Source organism: Parasteatoda tepidariorum, chromosome 2, assembly GCF_982258835.1.
Source record: "Parasteatoda tepidariorum strain Cologne lab strain chromosome 2, Ptep-v5.0, whole genome shotgun sequence".
NCBI classification, from domain to species: domain Eukaryota; kingdom Metazoa; phylum Arthropoda; class Arachnida; order Araneae; family Theridiidae; genus Parasteatoda; species Parasteatoda tepidariorum.
Genome location: NC_141756.1, coordinates 57,730,667 through 57,751,919, shown reverse-complemented (window position 1 = coordinate 57,751,919; position 21,253 = coordinate 57,730,667). Strand labels below are relative to the sequence as shown.

The 21,253-nt window shown below is 26.6% G+C and overlaps 1 protein-coding gene across 6 annotated transcripts in view; it reads right to left on the bottom strand.

Moving 5' to 3' along the window:
* The window catches only part of LOC107446303 (fat-like cadherin-related tumor suppressor homolog), a 456,785-nt gene that overhangs the window by 62,370 nt on the left and 373,162 nt on the right, over positions 1–21,253 (bottom strand). For all 6 annotated transcript variants that reach the window (XM_087157390.1, XM_087157391.1, XM_087157389.1 and 3 more), the window contains one exon: positions 10,607–10,918. In XM_087157390.1, the coding sequence (XP_087013516.1) occupies positions 10,607–10,918 (312 nt within the window). The remainder of the gene's footprint in view (positions 1–10,606; positions 10,919–21,253) is intronic.

Here is a 21,253-nt window from a genome sequence, read left to right as displayed (position 1 = left end):
AGTTTAAATTATTAACAATTAAAACTAAATATAACTCAATTTCTTCTAAAATTGAGTTCCTTAAACTACTTTTTCTAACTTCCGGTGGCAACACCTAATTTAGTTTTGGTTTCGGTTCCCAAAATTTCTAAATTCCGGTGGCAACACCATATTTAGTTTCGGTTTTAAAAAAAGTAGCATGTTCCCAATTTCTGCCCGCTTGCTTATTTCAGCCCGATTGAATTTATTATTTTAGTTTTAGTTTTGATTTCTGTATTATTTCTTAGCGAGCTGTGAGATTGTTTTGCTTTTCTCTGAACGCAGATTGTTATATACGATCTGGATTCTGAAATTTATCATTATTTTTTTCCCTTCATTTTTTGTTGTAAAGTTCTTTGCTATTTGACTGAAGAGAAAAATATTTTTCTATCAAAAATAAGTCTTGCGAAAAAAGCGGGACATGTTAAATAATAAGAAATTGTTGATTTCTTTGCTTTATCTTATAATCTCTTGCTATGTTTATTCCAGCAAGCGTGATTTTAAATAACTGTATTGAATAATGGCAGGCTTATGATATACACTGCACAGATACTCAATCTAAATAAGAATATTTCTATCTTTAAACGTGACTCTCAATATGTTCGAATGCAATGCAATTAGTTTTTACACTATTTTCCTTTATAGTTTAAACTATTTTCATGTAAGAAAATTAAATATGAAGAATTTATATAACAAACTATTTATATAAACCAACTAATATTTGAAATAAGAATTTCATCATCTAAATATATCTAACTTTTAATGAGATAAATTTTGTTTCTACACTATTTTCGTTTATAGTTAAAATTATCAAAATCAAGACTAAATGTAATTTAATTCCATCAACAAATTAATTCCATTAAAATATTTTTTTGTAACATTATTTACGTTCACAGTTCAAATTATTAACAATTAAAACTAAATGTAATTTAACTTCTTCTAAATTTGAGTTCCTTAAATTATTTTGTTTTTACATTATTTTCGTTTATAATTCAAATTATTAATGCCAAAACTAACTGTGTTTAAATTTCACCGAATTAAGTTTTACAATTAATTCTCACATTATTTTCATTTATAGTTTAAACTGTTTATACAGCAAAACTAAATATGATTCAATTCATTTGAAATAAAAATTTCATCATCTAAATATGTTTAAATAAGATAAATTGTTTTTACACTCTTTTCGTTTGTAGTTTAAATTATAATTATAAAAACTTAAACTTATTCAATCTAAATAAAAACTACATTTAAATATTTTTGATTTTATAATATTTTCGTTTATATTTCGAATTAGTAATGTCAAAACTAAATGAAATTCAAATTCAATTTAGCTTTTAATTTGACTTAGTAAGTATAATTGAGATAAATTTTGTTTCTACATTATTTTCCTTTTAGTTTAAATTATTAAAATCAAAACTATGCATCACTTTTTTAAGAAAACTTTAACATTTTTCTTATAAAAGTAATTTATTGTTCATTGAAAGTTTTAGAAGTATTAGAACCCTTCAAATACGGTTTTAATCTAAACATGAAAATAGAATTTTAGAAAGATAAATTTAGCGAGCAACATGCAATCTATGAACTCTTATTACAAAATAATAATAATAAACAATTTTATCTATCTTAAAAATACTTGCATTTAAGAAATATTTGTTTTACTGTTTATCAATACAGTATTTATTACAGAGCTGTGAAGGCGCGTAGAAAATATGCGGCGAAAAACATGTCTTCTTTTGCCCAAACAGCCCACTACCATCATTTTCGATTTAATTTAATTTTAGGCTTAATGCTCTCATTTTCCCTAACTATTTGAATAATTAAACGATAACTCAACACGTTTTGATAATGCAATTTTTATCCACTTATCATAACTTAATGAAGTTAATTCATTCAACAGCTACAAGTATATTACAAAACAGGAATACTTTATTTAAGATTCTAGAACATTCGATAACACTTCTACCCATACTTGTTTCGTTGCCATATCTTGCAAACTAAGTTATTTTCGATGTTGGAGTTTGCTTAAATCTTGTCTTCTTGATATATCCATGCCCGTAACTCCATTCTTGCCTGCGTGACTAAGGTTTCGATCAGGAATTTTCGTAAAAAAAATTATTTTTTATCATCGTCTCTCTCTCTCTATTTTTTTTTTTTTTTTTTAACATCCCTCAGTTTCCTGATAAAAATCTATCTATTTACGTTTTTTTACTTGCCGTAGTAAAACTTCCTTTGCTTTCATTTCTGGAGTTAAGTAATAAGAAATATCGGCACAGTTCAGAATAAAGAAAACGTTAAACGCGTTTTATCATTGGCGTTCTCTTTTACTTGGCGTTTTTTTTTATTTTTATATCTCTGCCAAAACCATGCTAAAGGAAGCTACGAAAAGTAGCAGCTGCTGCGTTTGAAAAGAGAAAAAAGTACCTGAAATGTTTCGATTTCGAGGTACTTTCTCAGCTTGGAAAGGCTGTAAAAAAGATTGCGTGGTATAATTTAATGTTAGACTTGATGGAAATTTAGATTTAGATGGTGTTAAAGAATAATGTAATCTTTGTTTTATACGGTAATATTTATTAACTTTTATAGTTTTCCTTAGTTTGGTGTTTTTTTATTTTATAGGAAAGCTTTTTTCATGTTAAAAAATATATAACCTTTGTCTAATGTGTTAAATTTTCCTTATTAAAGTTGAAAAACATATCTTTCTATATATCTGTTAGTTTTTCACAGTGTGGTTTAATACCATTAAAACTATAATTTTAAAATTTCATAAATTTTTTTATTCCATAAAACGCAAAAAATTCATTGTAATTTCAGTAAGAATTGAAATGTTGAAGCTTTAGTTTAATATATGACGGATTTAGTGGGAGTTAGATTTGAATGGCATTAAAAGATTAATGAAATCTTTGTTTTATACAGTAATATTCATTAACTTTAATAGTTTTCCTTAGTTCGGCAATTTTTCTTATAGGATAGTTTTTAAATTAAAAACTACATAACTTTAATATAATGTGTTGAAAAATTGTTAAAAATATATCTCTGTATCCGTTAGTATTTTACAGTGTGGCTGAAAACCATCTAAATTATTATAAATTGGAATTTTTATAAATTTTTATTCCATAAAACGTAGAAAATTCTATGTATTTTCAGTAGCAGTTAATATTTACAGGTTTTAATTTAATATATGACCATTTTAGTGAGGACCCGGATAGCCTTGTCGGTAGGGTGTTGGGCCCATGTCCAAAGGGTCGTGAATTCGGTCCCCTCCGGTCGAAGACTTCCTGTGTACAAAATGGTAACTGGAGCATGGTAAATCTGTCGGGTCACAATGTCCTCAATGTTCTTATAACAAATCAACAACTCTGAGGGTACTGGATCGGAGATTGATCGTGCTTTGGTTCAGGTCAAAAATTACGATCTGCGAAGGGATGGATGGTGCATGAATGTGTTCTCCCTACTAAACGGGCATGTGACGTATATGTGTGTCAGATGTCGAATTATTGCTCATAGATGGCACCGCTGGAAAACAAAAGGCGTACCCCTCTTACCTTTTTGTATTTTTCTCACGTAAATAATATTTACAACTGCTAAAAGGTATATTTTTTTTACTTCATATTTAATAAGGATTCTAGTAACGTTATTACTAGAAAGCGATATTAAGGAATTCCCTGTGCTCTCTCTTAAAATCAACTTGTTTTGAAAAAGTGAACAATTTAGATGCTCTTATTCATAGGTGAATTTTTACTATCGTATTTAGATTGAATTTAGATAATAGACTATTAAAGCAGGAAAAGATTAAAAATGATTTTCAAATCCTAAATCATATTTTTGCAGACGATAATAATAAACGAAATACAATCTACAAAAATTAAGAAAATAAAAACTCTCTAAAATGTAAAATAAAAACGCTTTAAAATGTTTCAATGTGTCTAAAAAGTTAAAACAACAACAAAAGAAAAAATGATTGAAAATAGACGCTTTAGTTTTTAGATATGTATTTTTCTTTTTTATAAACGGCTAAATTCGCACAAATGTTAGTTTTTCTTTTCCTAAAAAAAAAAGTCATTCTCAAATAACTTACGAAATATAGTGTTTACTTTCCATTTCCGGGCTATTTCGTAGAATAAACAGTTATCTTTCTTTTTTTTTTAGAGCTAAATTTCAATGGGAAAATATAACGCTCACAAAGTGTTCTATACTAAGTTTCTTTATGATCAAAATCAGGAAGGAAAAAAAACAAAGCATGATAAGGAACCAGAAATTTTGAATTTCATCTTAATGAGCAATTAAATATTTAATTTTTATTACTTAATTGTACTTTGAACTAATGTAATTATAAATTGCAATAAAAGTTAAAAAATAAACGAAAAAAACCCCCAATAAATTAGGTAACAAGTTTTCAAAAATTAATTTTAAGTTCTTAAAAAAAAGCTTAAGTTCGCAAAAAAACATAAATATCAAAAACTTAATTTCTATTACCATATAAATAAAACTATTTAACATTTATTATAAAAATAACACTTTAAACAGCATTTTTAAATTTGCTTTCGCATATTTATTTCAAGATAGTCGGGTAAATATATTCGTCATTTAATTTTAATAAAAAATTTCTAGATTTTAACTTTAAATACTTCAAAGAAATAGTAATATGGAGAGAAATATTTAAATGGTATTTTAATAATTTACTTTACCTTGCTTTACAAAGCAACATAAAAAATACGATTTTAAAAAACGAATTATGCGTTAGGTATAATAAAAATAAATTTTTTTTTTCGATTTGAAATATTTTGTGCCCTTCTAAAATATATATATAAAAAAATTTTTCTTACCGCACTTTAACACATAACATTTAAAATAGAAAAGAAATATAACTATATATAAAACTCATTTTATTTATTGAAATTTAGGGAATTTGCGTGACCATATTTCTCATTTTTCCCTCCTCGAAAAAGGAAGGGAAATTAAAAAGTATTTTCAATCTTAGGGGAAGTTTTTATGGCATGGTAATTTCCTCACAGTCAAAGGGGAAGAAAAAAAAACGAGAAAATTTGCATTTAAATGAAAAAAATATCTCAGACATTAAAAGTGTAGAGATTGTAAAAAATTACAACATTTTAGGCAATTGTTTTTGTTCCTCTTGATAAACAGATAGGGAAAAATGCCATCCGTTAATGAAATGACAAGAAACTACAAGAATAAACATGCCCGCGGACAAAATCATAAAAAATTCAAGAATAAGAGATAAAAAATTTCTTTAGAAAGAATAATTAATGCAATAACGCAACATTTTGTTCCAAGACAAAACCGAAAGATATAACATCCCTTAAAGGCGCGTAACTACAGTGCCTCATAATGATTTTATTTCAGATCTAATTCTTTTTCGAACAAAAACAGAACGCTTTTTACATCAAAGAGCTTCAAAAGAAGATATTTCTAATAATCTTTTTAATATAGTTGGTATTGAAATGTTTAAACTATTTTAATTATCAGAGGTTTCTTTCTTTTTTTGAAGTACTATTTTAGTTTAGAAGTTAAATAAATAAAAAAGTACAAATAATATTTTAAATTGTTAAGTAAAGCAAGGAAAAAAATAAATTATTTAATGAAAAAAATTAAGCATGAACGAATTTTCAGTTGAAAATCGTGAGATTTAACTTGTATGGCAAAAAGGAAATTTTAATTAAATATATCTACCGTTAACATTAATGAATTCCCTTAAATTTTTATTTGTCTGCTGTTGAAATTAAAACAAATAAAAAAATATATTCTTACTTTTATAACTAATATGCTTGGTTATTGTTTTTAAATTTAATTATTGGGCAATCGGTGAGGTATTTGATTTTGCATTTTAATTTTCTTATTATACATAAAATAAATAGTATGAAAAAAGCGATTTATGTTTTAAAATATGGTCTCATATACTAATTTCTTGCATGCTTTGTATGTAGTTGTTCCTTACTCACTAAATATAGGCATCTATAAAAGATAGGTTGAATAATTCATAAAAGTAAGAAAAGTTATTTTTGTCTTAAGGACAGAGTTAGTTCGAATAATTCATAAAAGTAGGAAATAAGTTACTTTTGTCTTATGGTGAGATATTTTGGATAATTCATAAAAGTAAAAAAAAGCTATTTTTGTCTTATGGAAAGAGATAGTTTGAATAATTCATAAAAGTAAAAAAAAATTATTTTTGTCTTATGGAGAGAGATAGTTTGAATAATTCATAAAAGTAAGAAAAGTTATTTTTGTCTTATGGAGAGAGATAGTTTGAATAATTCATAAAAGTAAAAAAAAGTTAATTTTGTCTTATGGAGAGAGATAGTTTGAATAATTCATAAAAGTAAGAAAAGCTATTTTTGTCTTATGGAGAGAGATAGTTTGAATAATTCATAAAATTAAGAAAAGCTATTTTTGTCTTATGGAGAGAGATAGTTTGAATAATTCATAAAAGTAAGAAAAGTTATTTTTGTCTTATGGAGAGAGATAGTCTGAATAATTCATAAAAGTAAGAAAAGCAATTTTTGTCTTATGGAGAGAGATAGTTTGAATAATTCATAAAAATAAGAAAAGTTATTTTTGTCTTATGGAGAGAGATAGTTTGAATAGTTCATAAAAGTAAGAAAAGTTATTTTGGTCTTATGGAGAGAGAACAATGAACACAAATTTTTTCACGACCTCTGATTTCTAACTTTCTGGTAGCATGAAAAAGACACGATTCTTTTCGACAAAAGAAAGCTATTAATCAGATTTTAGTGGTTCACGGCTTGTTTTGTCGATAATTAATGTAATCACAATTTTGTAAATAATTGTCTTTAGATTCTTAAAAAACGAGAAACATTAAAAAAAACTATTTTTTATATATTGTAAAAACATAACAAAGCCATTTCTTCCCCCTCCTTTTCCCTAGATCACTAACTAAACATTCTTTTAATTAACTCCAGCAGTTCTGGCAAGACTTGACCGCAACCAACATCTAACCACTGCACATTATCTAGATTACAAACATTTAGTATATTTTTAATATTTTTATTTAAATTACTTTAATATGGATGGAAACTTATAAATTAAATTAAAAAATATACATATTTTTTAATTCGCATGAATGATTGGTTACAAGTAAAGCATGATTTCAGTTTAGTTATTAATGCTTAAGAAAAGAAACGATCCATCAATAAATAATCATCTACGAATGAATCATCTTTTTTTAATTACGCCGCTAATTACGAGGTAACAAAGTGATTTTGAAATTATACATATTTTAAATTCATAGTCTTAGTATTGAATGATTGGTTACAGAACTTGGTTATTCATTAAAAATAAACAATTCGCGAATAAATGGTGAACTACACAACAAAGAATAATCCTTTTTAATTTTTTTCTCCACTATTTTAACAAAATGTTCAATAACACTTGTTTCAAATTGCGATAATTTGTGAGAAATTTCAAAAAAAGACATATTTATGTCACAATCTTTGTAACGAATAATTGATTACAAAGTAACGCACGATTACTGTTATCTATATTCAAGAAAATAAACAATATGCCTATGAATACACAACAATGCATAGTTATACAATTGATCGCACTGTCTTCACAAATAGAAATCGGAATTCCCTTAATAATAATGAAATCCCTTGTTGAGAGACAAAAGCAGCTTAGAGAGTTGTAAGCAAGAATTCTTAACAACGTCCTCGCACTCAAGGGCCTTCCAATCAAGGGGCGGTTAATTGCAATTAAGTGGCGGTCGTTGAATGTCCTTTGAGACCTAATTTGGGAAGTGGGTGTTAAGTGAATGACAGCTGGACGTAATTCATTTATATGTTACGTCATGCCTTGTCATTTTCATTTTAACTTGAATTTCATCATTTGCTCAAGTCTAAATTAAACACGGAGCATTTCTCAGCTTTGTAAAGGAGACGCGATGAACGGTGATAAATTAGAGGAATTTGTCACCGTTTGGCGAGAGGACAGGGATTTCTTATTAAGACAAATTTGTGAGTACTGAGAAAATATGTACAGGTGGAATTTTTAATTTATCGGGAAAATAAATAGTATGGAATATACTGTGTGCATCAGCAAGTGACAATATTATCGGTAAGATTACAGTAGCGTTTAATAGTACGAAGAAATGTTCGAAATTGGGGTTGTCAAAGAATAAACGGAACAAAAAAGAATACAAATGCAAATAAAGAAAAGATTTATAATAACTATGTATAAAAAAATGGTCTGAATAATCGGGAGAATGTATTCTTCCACTTCATGTATTCTTTTTATTCATGGTTAAACATAAAGCTCTCTTAAATAACGAAAAATGAATAAACATTAAAAGGAGATATTTATTTAAAATATCTTATTCGATATTTTCATTTAATTGTCATTTTTTAAAGAAATGTAATTATGAGAAATGGATTATGAGATTAAGTTTCATTAAAAAATAAAAATAATAAGCTTAGAAAATATTCCCTTCCCTTAATAAAATATTCTTCGACCGCAGAATTTTTATTAAACATATTTTTCATTGTTTTGTATTAATCTGGGTCAAAATAAGTGAAAAATATTATCTTCAGTAGTTTAATAACTTTTGGGTATGAAATATAGCATCACCGGTTTCCCTATGTATAGATAAAATCTTCCAAACAAGGCTAACTTATAAACAATAATTTTCAAAATTTGCAGCTATTTAGATCTAATAGAAACAGTGATTCATTAATGAAGTTTTTTAATTTACAAAATTATTGACAAAATTAATTATTGTCAATATTTAATTACAAAATTAAATACTGAAAAAATTATTGACAATATGAAAAGAAAAATTTTTAAACTATATTTCTTAGATTTTATATTTTAGTGCAAATTTAATTTTAATAATTAAACATATTTTCATAATTAAAAAAATACCAAAATATATTTTAGCTTGAAATAAGAGCGCCAGAAAAGAAATATATAAATGGGACACGGGTGTCCCATTTATATATTTCAAAGTAATTTTGGGTACCATTTTTTGAAATTAAAAGGGAAGCCATAAAGGTATCTTGCATTTTGAAGCAAAAACTAAGTTTATGAAAATATATATTTCTTGTACAGAGGTATCTCAGGATAATGTTTAACAACGCGTTCTTCTGTATTTTAGGCAAACAACTAGTAATATGCGGTTTTTCATATGAATTTAAAAATAAATATGTAAAAATGATTTATATAGCACGGAAAAAAGTGGAATCGATTCGTAATCAATAAATCAATCATGTTATAAGTTGAAACAATTTTTAACATGCAGTTAAGTATGCTTTTTTAAATTTGAAAAAAAATTTTTTTTTTTTCCCCTTCTGCTTTCAATGAGTGGGTGTCAGCATTTATGCTGTTACTCCGGAAATTTTTTGAGTATCTTCATATAAGTCAGGTATCTGGCACTCAGGATAATAGATGACCCGTGGCATGAGGGTCAGGCGGGTGAGGGTTACAGGAAATGTCAACCCCCAAGAGGAGCTAGAGGAGGAGACGATATGGATGGAGATAAGTATAGATAGATGGAAGTGTAGAACAGAGGTTCCATTTTTTTTTCTGAATATGGAACCCTAGATGATCAAAATGGCGGAATCCTGAGACTTAATAGATCAATTTATAAATAAATAAAAACATTTAATGATTGAAATTTTACTAATTATTTTGAAACTATTTAATAAATGAATAAAAAATAAAATTTTTTAATCTTATCGTTTTTTTCAATATTGTTATGTCAGACAGTTAAAATGTACAGGTCTGGAGAGGCATATAGTTTTCTTATTTGATTTTATTGCATGTATCAACTAAATATACAGGAGCTAAAATTGGTTTTCCTTAAAATAAAGACAAAAAGGAACAAAATAAATGTTGAGAATGATTATTAGAGAGAGTCGCCTTTCTTCATTATTGAGTTCGGTTATTTTTATTCTATCAAAATACAAATACAGTTTCTCCTAATTGTGTCCTTTTCATTAATCATTAAATATATTGCTATTAGAATATTACTTTATTTCTTCACAAGCATTTTAATTAAATAATTTCATGAAAATATTAAATCAATAATGGGGTGTTAATCAGATATAAAATTAATTACAAGTTTCAAAAATCATAACAGGTAAAAAAAAAAAGTCTTAACTCTCGTAACATATGTGACGCTTCCACGGTAGCTTAAGGTTAATTCAAAATAAAATAACTGAACTAAAGTATAAAGAATTACGTTTTTCTGATAACTATTCTAATCGTTTACAACAGTTCCTTTTTAAAAACCATACTTCAACATGTTTTTATTTTTACGTTCAGCATATGCATGCATCAAGAAAAAATTCATAACAATGAATACTTCATTATAAACATTAAATAGTTTCAAAATAAGTCTTTTTTTTTTTTGTTAGAATATTTACAGCCGCCAATAAACTTTTTCATATATAATGCTGGGGGTTCCGCCAAATGGAGCTCGATCATTTAGGGTTCCATAACCGAAACAAATTGGGAAACGCTGCTCTAGATCGATATACTAACAATTGCTTTCCAACCATTAAAAATATACAAAGATCAATTCACTTATTAATTGAAATTGAAACAAAACTCAACTCACCAGTGGTGTTATCAATCATGAAATATCCTTGAGGATCACCACTTGCAATACTGAATCGGATTTTATTGTCGTTTAAATCCCAATCGAAAGCTTCTAATTGCAAAACAATAGTGCCAGGAGGGGCGTTCTCTGGAATACTCGGATAATAGGCAGGTTGAGTTGTTAGAGGAACGTTGTCATTGTCATCCAGTACCTCAATGTAGACTTCGAGTCTGCTAGAGAGAGGAACAGCACCTCTGTCCACAGCGTGAACTGTTAACCAATATCGGTTGTTAGTCTCACGATCCAGAATTTCATTGGTGTAGATATTACCTGAAAGACAATGGAATATGGGTTTCATTAAACAGACAATGAGGAATGTTAGCTTTTAAAAACATCCAACATGAATTTAGTTTGAAAGTATTGATTTATTCAAAAGCAGTAACAATGTTATGACATCAAATTAGTCCAATCATATTCTTAAATAAAAATCTGTTAAAAAACAGTTTGAAGATGTTTATTTGATGATTGTTTTCATTCGACCAATCGATAAACAAGGATAGATTCACGGATTAGACGCAGAAAATCTCAATTACCTAATTTTTAAATAAGTAGATAAGATGAATAAAAATTTTAAAAGTTTGTATATATAGAATTTTTTCAAAAATTAATTTTTTAAATTAAAGAAATTTCAACGAGGAATAACTGTTTCTGTTAGATCTAAATAGCCGCAAATTTGAAAAATCATTGTTTAGAAGTGAGCTGTGTTTGGAAGATTTTACCTTTAATGTATGAAAAGACACCGGAGTTTTATGCTTTATTTCATAACCATAAATTATTAAAATGCTAAGGATAATATTTTTCACTTATTTTGACCTAAATTAATACAAAAAATATGCTTATTAAAAATTCTGCGTCAAAGGGTTAAAATAATGCTCTGTAAAAAAAATTTCTGACGACGAAGAATTTTTTTTCAAGGGAATATTTTTTCTAAGCTTATATTTTTTATTTTTTAAAGAACAATAGTCTCATAGTCAATAAATATAATAATTAAATTTCTTTAAAAAATGACAATTAAATGAAAATATCGAATAAGATATTTTCCAGAGCTAGGAGTGAAATTTCTAAAATTTTAAGACATTTGATAATGATTTAGAGTATTTATTTATTATTCAGATACCATAAATTAGAATAAAATAAAAACAATTTTTATTATTTTAACATCATAAGAAATACAAACAAAAAATTAAATTTTGATTAAGATACCTAGCTGCAAATAAGAAGTAAAAATTATTTGTGGAAAAAGTGTTTATTTACACTTTATTACATTTCTGAAAATTCAAGGCATATCAGTAGCTGTTCAGAGTTGGTATAATACGAAATTAAGTTTTTTCAGGGCACCATTTATTTATTATTATTATTATTATAAGTAGAAGTAAACTTTACAAAACAAATTTTTATCATAATAAAACTGAAGTGAATGTCTGCTAAAATTGAATGTGTGCTATGTCTAATTGTATTTTTCACTTTCTTGATTATTGTAATATTCTGTGAGAATTTCATTGACGAAATAGTATTGGCTGCAGTTTGCCGATTCAACCTTATAATAATTATATTTAAGTTATGCTATATTTCATTTTTATTTCATTAATTCCGATATATATTCGAAGGAAAAAATCCAAAGTTTTTAGAAAATTTAACATTTATTACATTTTAGGGCAATTTTTTCAAAATTTAACGGAATCTAAGAGTTTTAGGACAATTTCGAACTCAGAGTTATTTAAAATGAACATACATCTCAAAAATTAATAAATATATATATAATGTCAGAAAAATGTTTTCTTTAGAATAAATATGAAGGGGCAGAACAAACATATCCTTCACCAAAAATGGTTTTTCGGACAATATATCGTCCACTAAAATACGTGACATAATCTGCGAAAAGTACACGCTATACGCCATAAAGCTAACATTCCTTCCCATCAAAAATCTAGTCTAGTCACGGGCAAAAAAAAAAAAAATTCTGTCCTGGAGACGGGTACCGTAAAAAATCACTCATCTAACCGGAATTCCAATTCCAAATCGATCAGGTTTACCATCACGTTTTACAAGAAATAAGAAAAATGGAACACCGATGTTTTACCCTAAAACACGACACAAAGAAATTAAATTGCATCCGGAAAATCTGTGGGTACCTGCATTTCTCATTCTAAACACCAGGGACTAGAGAAACTTAAATCTTAGAGAGAACCGCCAAGCCTATTTTTATTGGAAAACGTCGACAGCCAAGAGCACAACTGGGACATCGTCGATATTCCGATTCGACCGATAGAAAAAGAGTTCAGAGTGAAAAATATATAGGTATATATAAAAAAACGTCAATTTCGCCTCGTTCGTCAAGCATAAATATTGACAGATAGATACGTGGCGTAACAACGATCGAGAAAGTGCTTACGTAGCAAGTAAATTGTTTCAGAGTCCAAAGAAAATATTGTCAAAGGTAGGAGAGTAAAAATAATTTGAAGAACAGCTTATATGGGAAGAAAATACTTCATGAAAGTCTTTTAAAAAAAGAGGGATGTTTAAAAAGATTTATATACTTTCTAGAGCGTACATGTTTTTATTTTACCCCATTTATATATAGCAGCCTTTTAAAAGGAGGATTCCTTCTTTTTTTTTTCTTTTTTCAAAAAAAAATTAAGTGGTTCATTATTAGACTTTTTTTAGAAACAATATAGTTCGGTCTACAGTAAAATATTAAAAAAGGCCATCTATAAATGATGGCTCCTTTTATTGGAGATTTTATATATCCCAACTGACTCATGGGATAGAGCACTCGCCTCCCAATGAGAGGACACAGGTTCTAATCCTCATTGCTGGTCGATAAGAATTCTGCACCCGGCTCTCACCGACCACAATGCTAACGTAAAATATCACCAATGGCAGACGGATCATGAAGAAGAGTACCCCTGGTGTCGGGCTAAACGTGGGAGGTTTTCCTCCTCATGCAACACAAATTTACCCAGGATTTCTATAATTTTCTGAACAGGGGTCAAAAATTGGAGTTGAACATAGGTAGCTATAAAACGACGGCTATAAAATAAAATATTTTGGACACCTTCCTAGCCTTTGTCATAAAGTTTCGTCACACTTTACATTACTCCAATTGCAAATATATATATATATATATATATATATATATATATATATATATATATATATATATATATATATATTTGCAATTTATAAACAAATCACATCGTTCGAGATCAAACTTCAAATTTTACTTTTAAACTTTAACTATAAATCTGCAACGGTGCTCCAGCAATAAAAATGTCCTAAACATTGAGTGTTACGTCATTCTGACACAACTTATGACTTAAAATTTTTTTAATCATGGTTAGAGCATAAACCTGATTATATGAAAAAACTTATGTAGTTTGAAAAGGTTCGAATACTCGCATTAAACTATCTTTCAGTTTTATCTAACACATGAACTGGTTTTGAAAGTTTTAATTGCTTTTTTCTTAGTAACTTAACTTTAACTAGTTTCTTTTCTTCAACTTATTGTGTAAATGAACAAGTTCTTTCCACATTTACTTATTACTTAAATTAACTTGTTTTTCCCCCTCATTTATTTGTTGTGTAAACAAACACGTTTTTTCATAATCGCTGTTTTCCATAAATATATCTAGACTAAATGTAAAAATAAAGGATATACATATTAGTCATAGAATAGAGAGGAAAAACAGTAATCAAAATCTGACAATTCCTTTTTAGGGCCAATCAAATTGATTATTTTCATAATCGCTGCTTTCCATAAATATATCTAGACTAAATGTAAAATAAAGGATTTACAAATTAGCCATAAAATTTGAGAGGAAAAACAGCAATCAAAATCTGACAACTCCTTTTTAGGGCCAACCAATCAATTTGAGTTTGAATTAAAATATTAAAACCAGTTTAATGAACGGATGAAACTGAAATGCGTTTTAAATAATCCCATTCACCCAATTGACAATCGACTGGTTTAGAGATTTGAAATCCTACTTTTACTAATATTGACCTCAATAATGATTCGCCATATTTTAACAACTCTTTTTTTCTATAATATAAATTTAAAAAATCTGACATGCGTGTTTTTTCCCATTATTAGATAACTAGAAAACTTTCTGCTTAAACCGAAAGTAAGGAAATATTAGATTTGTACTTTCATTTTTCTTAGTAATAATAATGAACGAAAAATGTTTCACAGACAAGCATTGAATAGTGGTAATTTTATTTTTGTAATTAATTAATGAAAAATGGGCTCAATTTTAATCATTATTCAATATATTTTTGAGTAAATATTTAAAATTAAAATAATCTATAACTACCGCAGAAAATATTTAGTAAAAACACAATTACGTGATTCAGACTAAAAAGTACTTTTCTTTCTAATTTTTGTTTACCTTCTTTCTAAAAGAGATATCAAAAACATTTTCCTTTCCAAATCCTGAAATAAAAAGGAATACTTTTTTTTCTTTTTCTTTCGCTTTTTTTCCCCCTTTTAAAGTTTTTTTTTTCCTTCTTTTTTTACTTACGTATGTACCTTGCCAATGATTTTTAAAACTTTTACTATCGAATGTCTTAAGTTGAAAAATGGCGTAAAATAAAAACAAGATTTAAATTAAGGATGCGGCGGTTAACGAGCAAATAATTCTCGGAGGAATGCTACTAAAAGGCATAGCGGGGGAAAAAAATTCCGAAGAATTGCATTCTTTTCACTTTTTCATCGCAAAGGAGAGAAGGGAAACACTACTTAATTAAAAGACATACGCATGGGCAGAATTTGCGCCAAGCTTTTGGCATAGAAATTAGATTATAATCGCCACGCATGAGAAACAACACTTCAGGAATATAGCAGTCAAATTCCAAAAGTTTTTTTCTTAAAATCTTTAACTGAAAAATGAAATTTTCGTATCTTTTTTTTATAACTTATCTTTAATACATAGTATCATTTTTATTTATTTTCTTCTAAAAGAAAAATATATGCTACGTTTATATTTTTTGAGATTCTTGCATAGAATGGGGCGATCTAGAAATTGAGTTCAGATTTACGCAACTGAGTACAGATTTAGACTTTTTTTGAGCAATTAAATAAACACACAAAATAAATTAGGTTCGGATAAATAATGTCTATATTTTTTTAAAATTCCTATTTCAATTCAACTTTTTATTTTATATTAAATAAATAATCCCAAGAAACTGAAGAGGTAAGATATTACTTGATAAAATTTTTTTCATTCGCTTTAAAAATATACAGAATATAAATAACAGTCGACAAGTTTCAAGCCGTGGCTGCTTTGTGTGTTCAATTTTATGTAACATTTTGTTTTGCTGTGCATAACTTACAAATTATAAACTATATGTTGCCAAATATAGCATCTTAACATTTATATTAAAACTTTCAAAAACATAGAAAAAAAAACTTAATTCAAGAGTCATAAAAACAGATTCTGTTTTGAATTGATATAACGACATAATGTCATCGTCATACATTGTTAATAAAATTACTTCTTTTCTATTTTTTCTCATTTTTCAAACATTCGGCTTTTCTAAGTCTAATGTTTTTAAGTACTAAAAAATTTAAAAAAAAAAAAAAAAAAACTATTTTTAGCTATTTTGAAGAATATCGATTAAAAAAGCAGAACATAATAATGAATAAAAGCAATTACGGGGGTTGCCACTTAGTAATTAAAAAAATATTAAAAATAGATACATTTTTTAAGTTTTAAATATTCAAATCACTTAAAATCAAGAAGATATTTTTAATAAATGTTGTTAAACTAACATTTATTATTATTATTATTATTTAAAAAAAAGTTCACTAGAGAGACAAAAAAAAATCTTTTCCATCAGAAATTATTTTGAAAGGCAAAAGAAATTATTATACTCCCCCAACAAATTACATATTATTATTTCAATCCACCAAAGCATTTCAAACCCATACTACAATAGAAACGTTTTCTTCTTGTTTTTCAATCAATATAAGTACACAACAGCTTTTAAATTAAACTAAAACAACGAAGAATCGTTATATCATTTTTAAATTTCAAAACACCCCCGTAGTTAAATTGAAACAGCACTTCAAGTAATTGAAAACAAAGAAATGCAATAGAGAAAATGAATGACATAAAAATATTTCGTTCGTAAATCTCTTGTCAATTAAAAGTTATCCAATACAGATGAAGGAATTCACATTTAACGAAGCGCATCAGTTAATTTTGGTAAGAACGCTACAACGAGGTTTTCCAGTACGAAGTAGCAAAGAAAAAGAAATACACTAACCGAGCATTTATTTTTCTTAATTAAAAGAAAACATATCATTTAAGGTAAGCTATAATTATCTTTACAACTTTTACTACATAATAATTTAAAATAGTAACAAGGATAACTAGTAAAATAATAGAGTATAAAAATGAGGGGTTATCTTTAAATAAAAAAAATATATTCAATGGAGTTATTAACATTATATGATTTTCTTTTTAAACAAAACATCAGAAAAATTTTTATAATGAAAAGATATTTATGTTTATTATTTTTTATACTAGGTATTTATAGACAATTTCCGAAATAATATATGTAAATTTCTACAACTAAACAGTATTATAAATTTACTCTAAAAATTGTGAATTAAATTTAAGCTTATATGTTTTCAGAGCTTAAAGTTTAGATCTTTGGTAAGCTCCCATCTTTTGAGGACTGAGCAACAAGAAATTTAAACCTGACAAAAATGTTATTGATTAAAAATGTATCGTCCAATTTTTAGCATTTTTTTGTCCATCCATGAAATGCGCAAAATCCAAGCAAAACATAATAAAGGGTGTGAACAAACTAACAGAGTAGAAGAGCGTAAACATTATACTTTATTATAAATGTAATACAAATCAACAAATTATAAATCGAAAAATTTAAATTTGAACTGACAATTAGTTCACTATAAAAAATGTTGGTGGGTAGTTGCAACTATTTTTGTTATTGAGGTACACTAAATACATTTTTGAATACAGATTTGTAGTTATCATGCCAAAAATTATATAAAATTGACTAAGCAACAATTGTTTGAAAGAATTAGTGCGAATATGTTACTTAAAAATATGCTTGTTTTTACAATGAAGTTATAAATTGATACTAATCGGCGTGAATATATGTGTTGTCATTAAATAAATAAATAAAAATATAAATAAATAAAAAAAAATCTAACTATAACAGTGAAAAAGTAAATAAAAAATGTCACGAAATGCACCGAAAAAAATTTAGTTTACCTGAACACCAAAAATACCGGTAACTATACACCAAATGTTTTTACAGTGTTTTGCAATGTTCACGCTATTATTACAAAAATAATATAAAGGTACTTCATTGCTTTTTATGTTGCATTAAAAATCTGTTTGGTAAGAAAAAATACCAAATAAGCATTTAAAAAAGTAATTCTATTATGAATTCAATATAAACTTAAAATAAAATCTCAAAAAAAAAAAAAAAAAAAAAGAAAGAAATTTTATAAAACAAATCCCCAAAACAATTTGCCAAGCTTTAATACTTCCCAAACTATATTTTAATACAAATGATAAATCATCAACAAAAAACCTGAAGATTGGCAAATAAAGTGAAAATAAATTTACATTGTTCAACTCTCGCTTTTTAAAACTGAAATATTCTAATTAGGCTTAGTTATTAGAAATCACTTCTTTTTAAAATTTGATTTCTTTATTGATCAACCAAAAAAAAATTTAAAAAAAATTATTCTTTTCATTAGGATAAATTAAACTGGACCCATTTATGCTAAATTTTTTATTCTTTTCCAGAACAAGTTCATAAAAGGAATATTTTCCTCCAAATAGGAACAATGTCGCAAAGAAATTTCAGAATGTTTGTTAGGCTTAAGCGGGCTCCTTTGTTCCTATGGATGTCATTGGGGGGAAAAAAAGGAATTTTTGGAATGAAGTTTTACTGGAGTATGCATTACAATTAACTTTATAATAAGACTAAAGAAAGGGATATTAATATCACGAAGTAATATGAAGCTATCTTTTGTTCCCATTTTTATAAGCGTACTCAGAAAATTTTCTATTAGTACCTCTTTGATAACTTTATTCTCGACTTTTATAATTAGTTTCCTTTTATGACTATTGTAGTTGATATGACTATCAGAATTTTACTGTGATGAACTTAACTAAAATATATTTTAATAAAAAGCTTTTGTGAATAAAAACTTTGAAGTAAAAGAAGTTAGCAGGCTATATGTTGCTTGATTGACGATGTTTAGGTTGGAAAATTTTATTAATTGAAGAAATTGTTCTTAAAAGAAAATATTTGTATTGGATTTTCAATGGATATATATTTTTGAAAAACAGGCTTTTCATTTACTTAGCTAAATAATTTTAAAAATTATGGTATCTTATCTTATATATCTTATTTAATAGCAGTAATACTAATAGTAAAGCCATAATTTGAAATTTTATTCTGATAGAAACAAAATTTGTAGGAGACTTATTTTTAATTTTCTTTGAATCGTTTGGGGAAAAAAATATGCTCAGTAAAAATTAAAAGGAATAATTTCGGGCTCTGTGTCATTAATTTATTTATAAAAAGAAAATATTAAAAAAAATTTTTTTTTTCGATACAACGAAGAATAACCAATATCTTTTTTATGTTCTTAATTTAGTTTTATATCGTTGTATAAAAAATTCTATAGTTGGAAAAATTGAAATTGTGACAATATTTAATAACTGTTCCATAAGGAATTAAATTCACCATTTCTTCTTTCAGCCAAGTGTATAACGTCAGATTTTATGATTATTTTGAGATCTAAATCGATGAATTCTAAGATATTTGTATGGCTGATAATATTTCTAAGACAATACAAATTATTTCTAGCAAATATTTAGGTTAAAACCAATGTAGAAAGAATTTAAAAAAAAACGTGAATAAAACGTCAAAAATTATTCATAAGGAGTAATGCTGAATATTTTCTTAAACCAGAGAAAAATGGAGATTCTATTTCTTTTTACTGCTTACTTTTTACTACTGCAAAAAAGAAAAAGAAGAAAAAAAAGAGTATAATGCAGAATCATATTTTTCTTTTCAGTCGAGTTTAAAACATGAATATGTTAAAAACAGAATTGCTATGATACTTGTACAGTAGATAATATTTCAAAGCACATACAAACAGTTTCAAACAAAAATTTAGTCTAAAATTGAAACATTGAAATAGACGCGAACAAAACGTCAGAAATTATTCATAAGCAGCAATGTTGCAATGTTAAAAATTTTCTTAAACCAGAGTAAAATTGAGATTGTATTATTTCGTTTGAATTTTAAGAAGGCAAAAATTGTTATTATAGTTTAATTTATACCTATCAATTTAAATTATATACGTTAAATATGCATTAATATGAATATACAATGACATTCTTAAAAATGAATGTTTTTCAAGAAAAAGACTTAATTTTGTAAATTCATAAAAGAATGTTTAGAATAATGCGTCCTTTTCAACGAACATTATAAGATATCTATAATTGTAATTTATAGATGCTGTCATTATTAGTCCTAGATATGGATAATCGTTTTAAAAAATAATAATTATAAATTAGAATAATAAATCGATATTTGTGATTAAGAAATCAGATTTTAATTAAAAATAATTTTCTCAAAACACACGAAAATATTCAAAAATTATTTCATAAGAAAATAGCATACAGTTCATCCCATGTATTTTTCAAAATATATGCTTTTACAAAAATCTATTGCAGATAAAAATATCTTCCATAAAATTGCAGTTGCAACTGTAAGATATCTATCATTGCAATTTATTAAGGTTATCATTATTATTTCCAGATAAGGAAAATCGTTTCAAATAATAATGACAGCAATAAACTAGAATAGTCCTTCGATATTTGTAATTGAAAAAAAAAAACGCATTTCAATTAAAAAATATTTCCCATACACAAACGAATTCCGAAAAATTAAGAAGAAAAAAATTATTATAATTTCATAGAAAATAACATACAGTTCATCAGATGAACATTTCAAAATATATGCTTTTATAAATATTAGATACCAGGGGTCTGTCCAGACATTTTGTGAAAGGTCCGGTTTTTGTGAAATTGTGAAAAATTACTCACATTCTTTCAACCAGGGTCCTGCTTTTATAAACTTGTGCAAATAGGGTCCGGTTATTGCAAAAAACTTTTTCAAGGAGTTTTTAAATTGTAAATAGATTCAAGATTATGCACTATAATAAAAAAATTAAATTCTCAAAAATAAACAGCAATTGTTGCTTCTAAATTAGAGATGCAACATACAAATATTTGGTATTTAGCCTATACTGCTGAACGCAGAATATTCATTTCGGACGAATAATGGAAGAATCGTCTGCCGAAGACAAAAATTAATTCGTTTATGTCCATCTTTCCTGTTTTCTGCCCTGGGAAAGGTTCATTCAATTGAAAAAATAATAATGAAGATAAACAAATTTGTGAAGGGTCCGATTAAAAGAAAAATCATTTTGTGAAGGGTCCGTTTTAAAGTTAAAATATTTTGTGAAGGGTCCGCTAACGGACCCAAATTTCTTCTAAACAGACCCCTGGATACTACAAATAAAAATCAGAGATTAACATTATA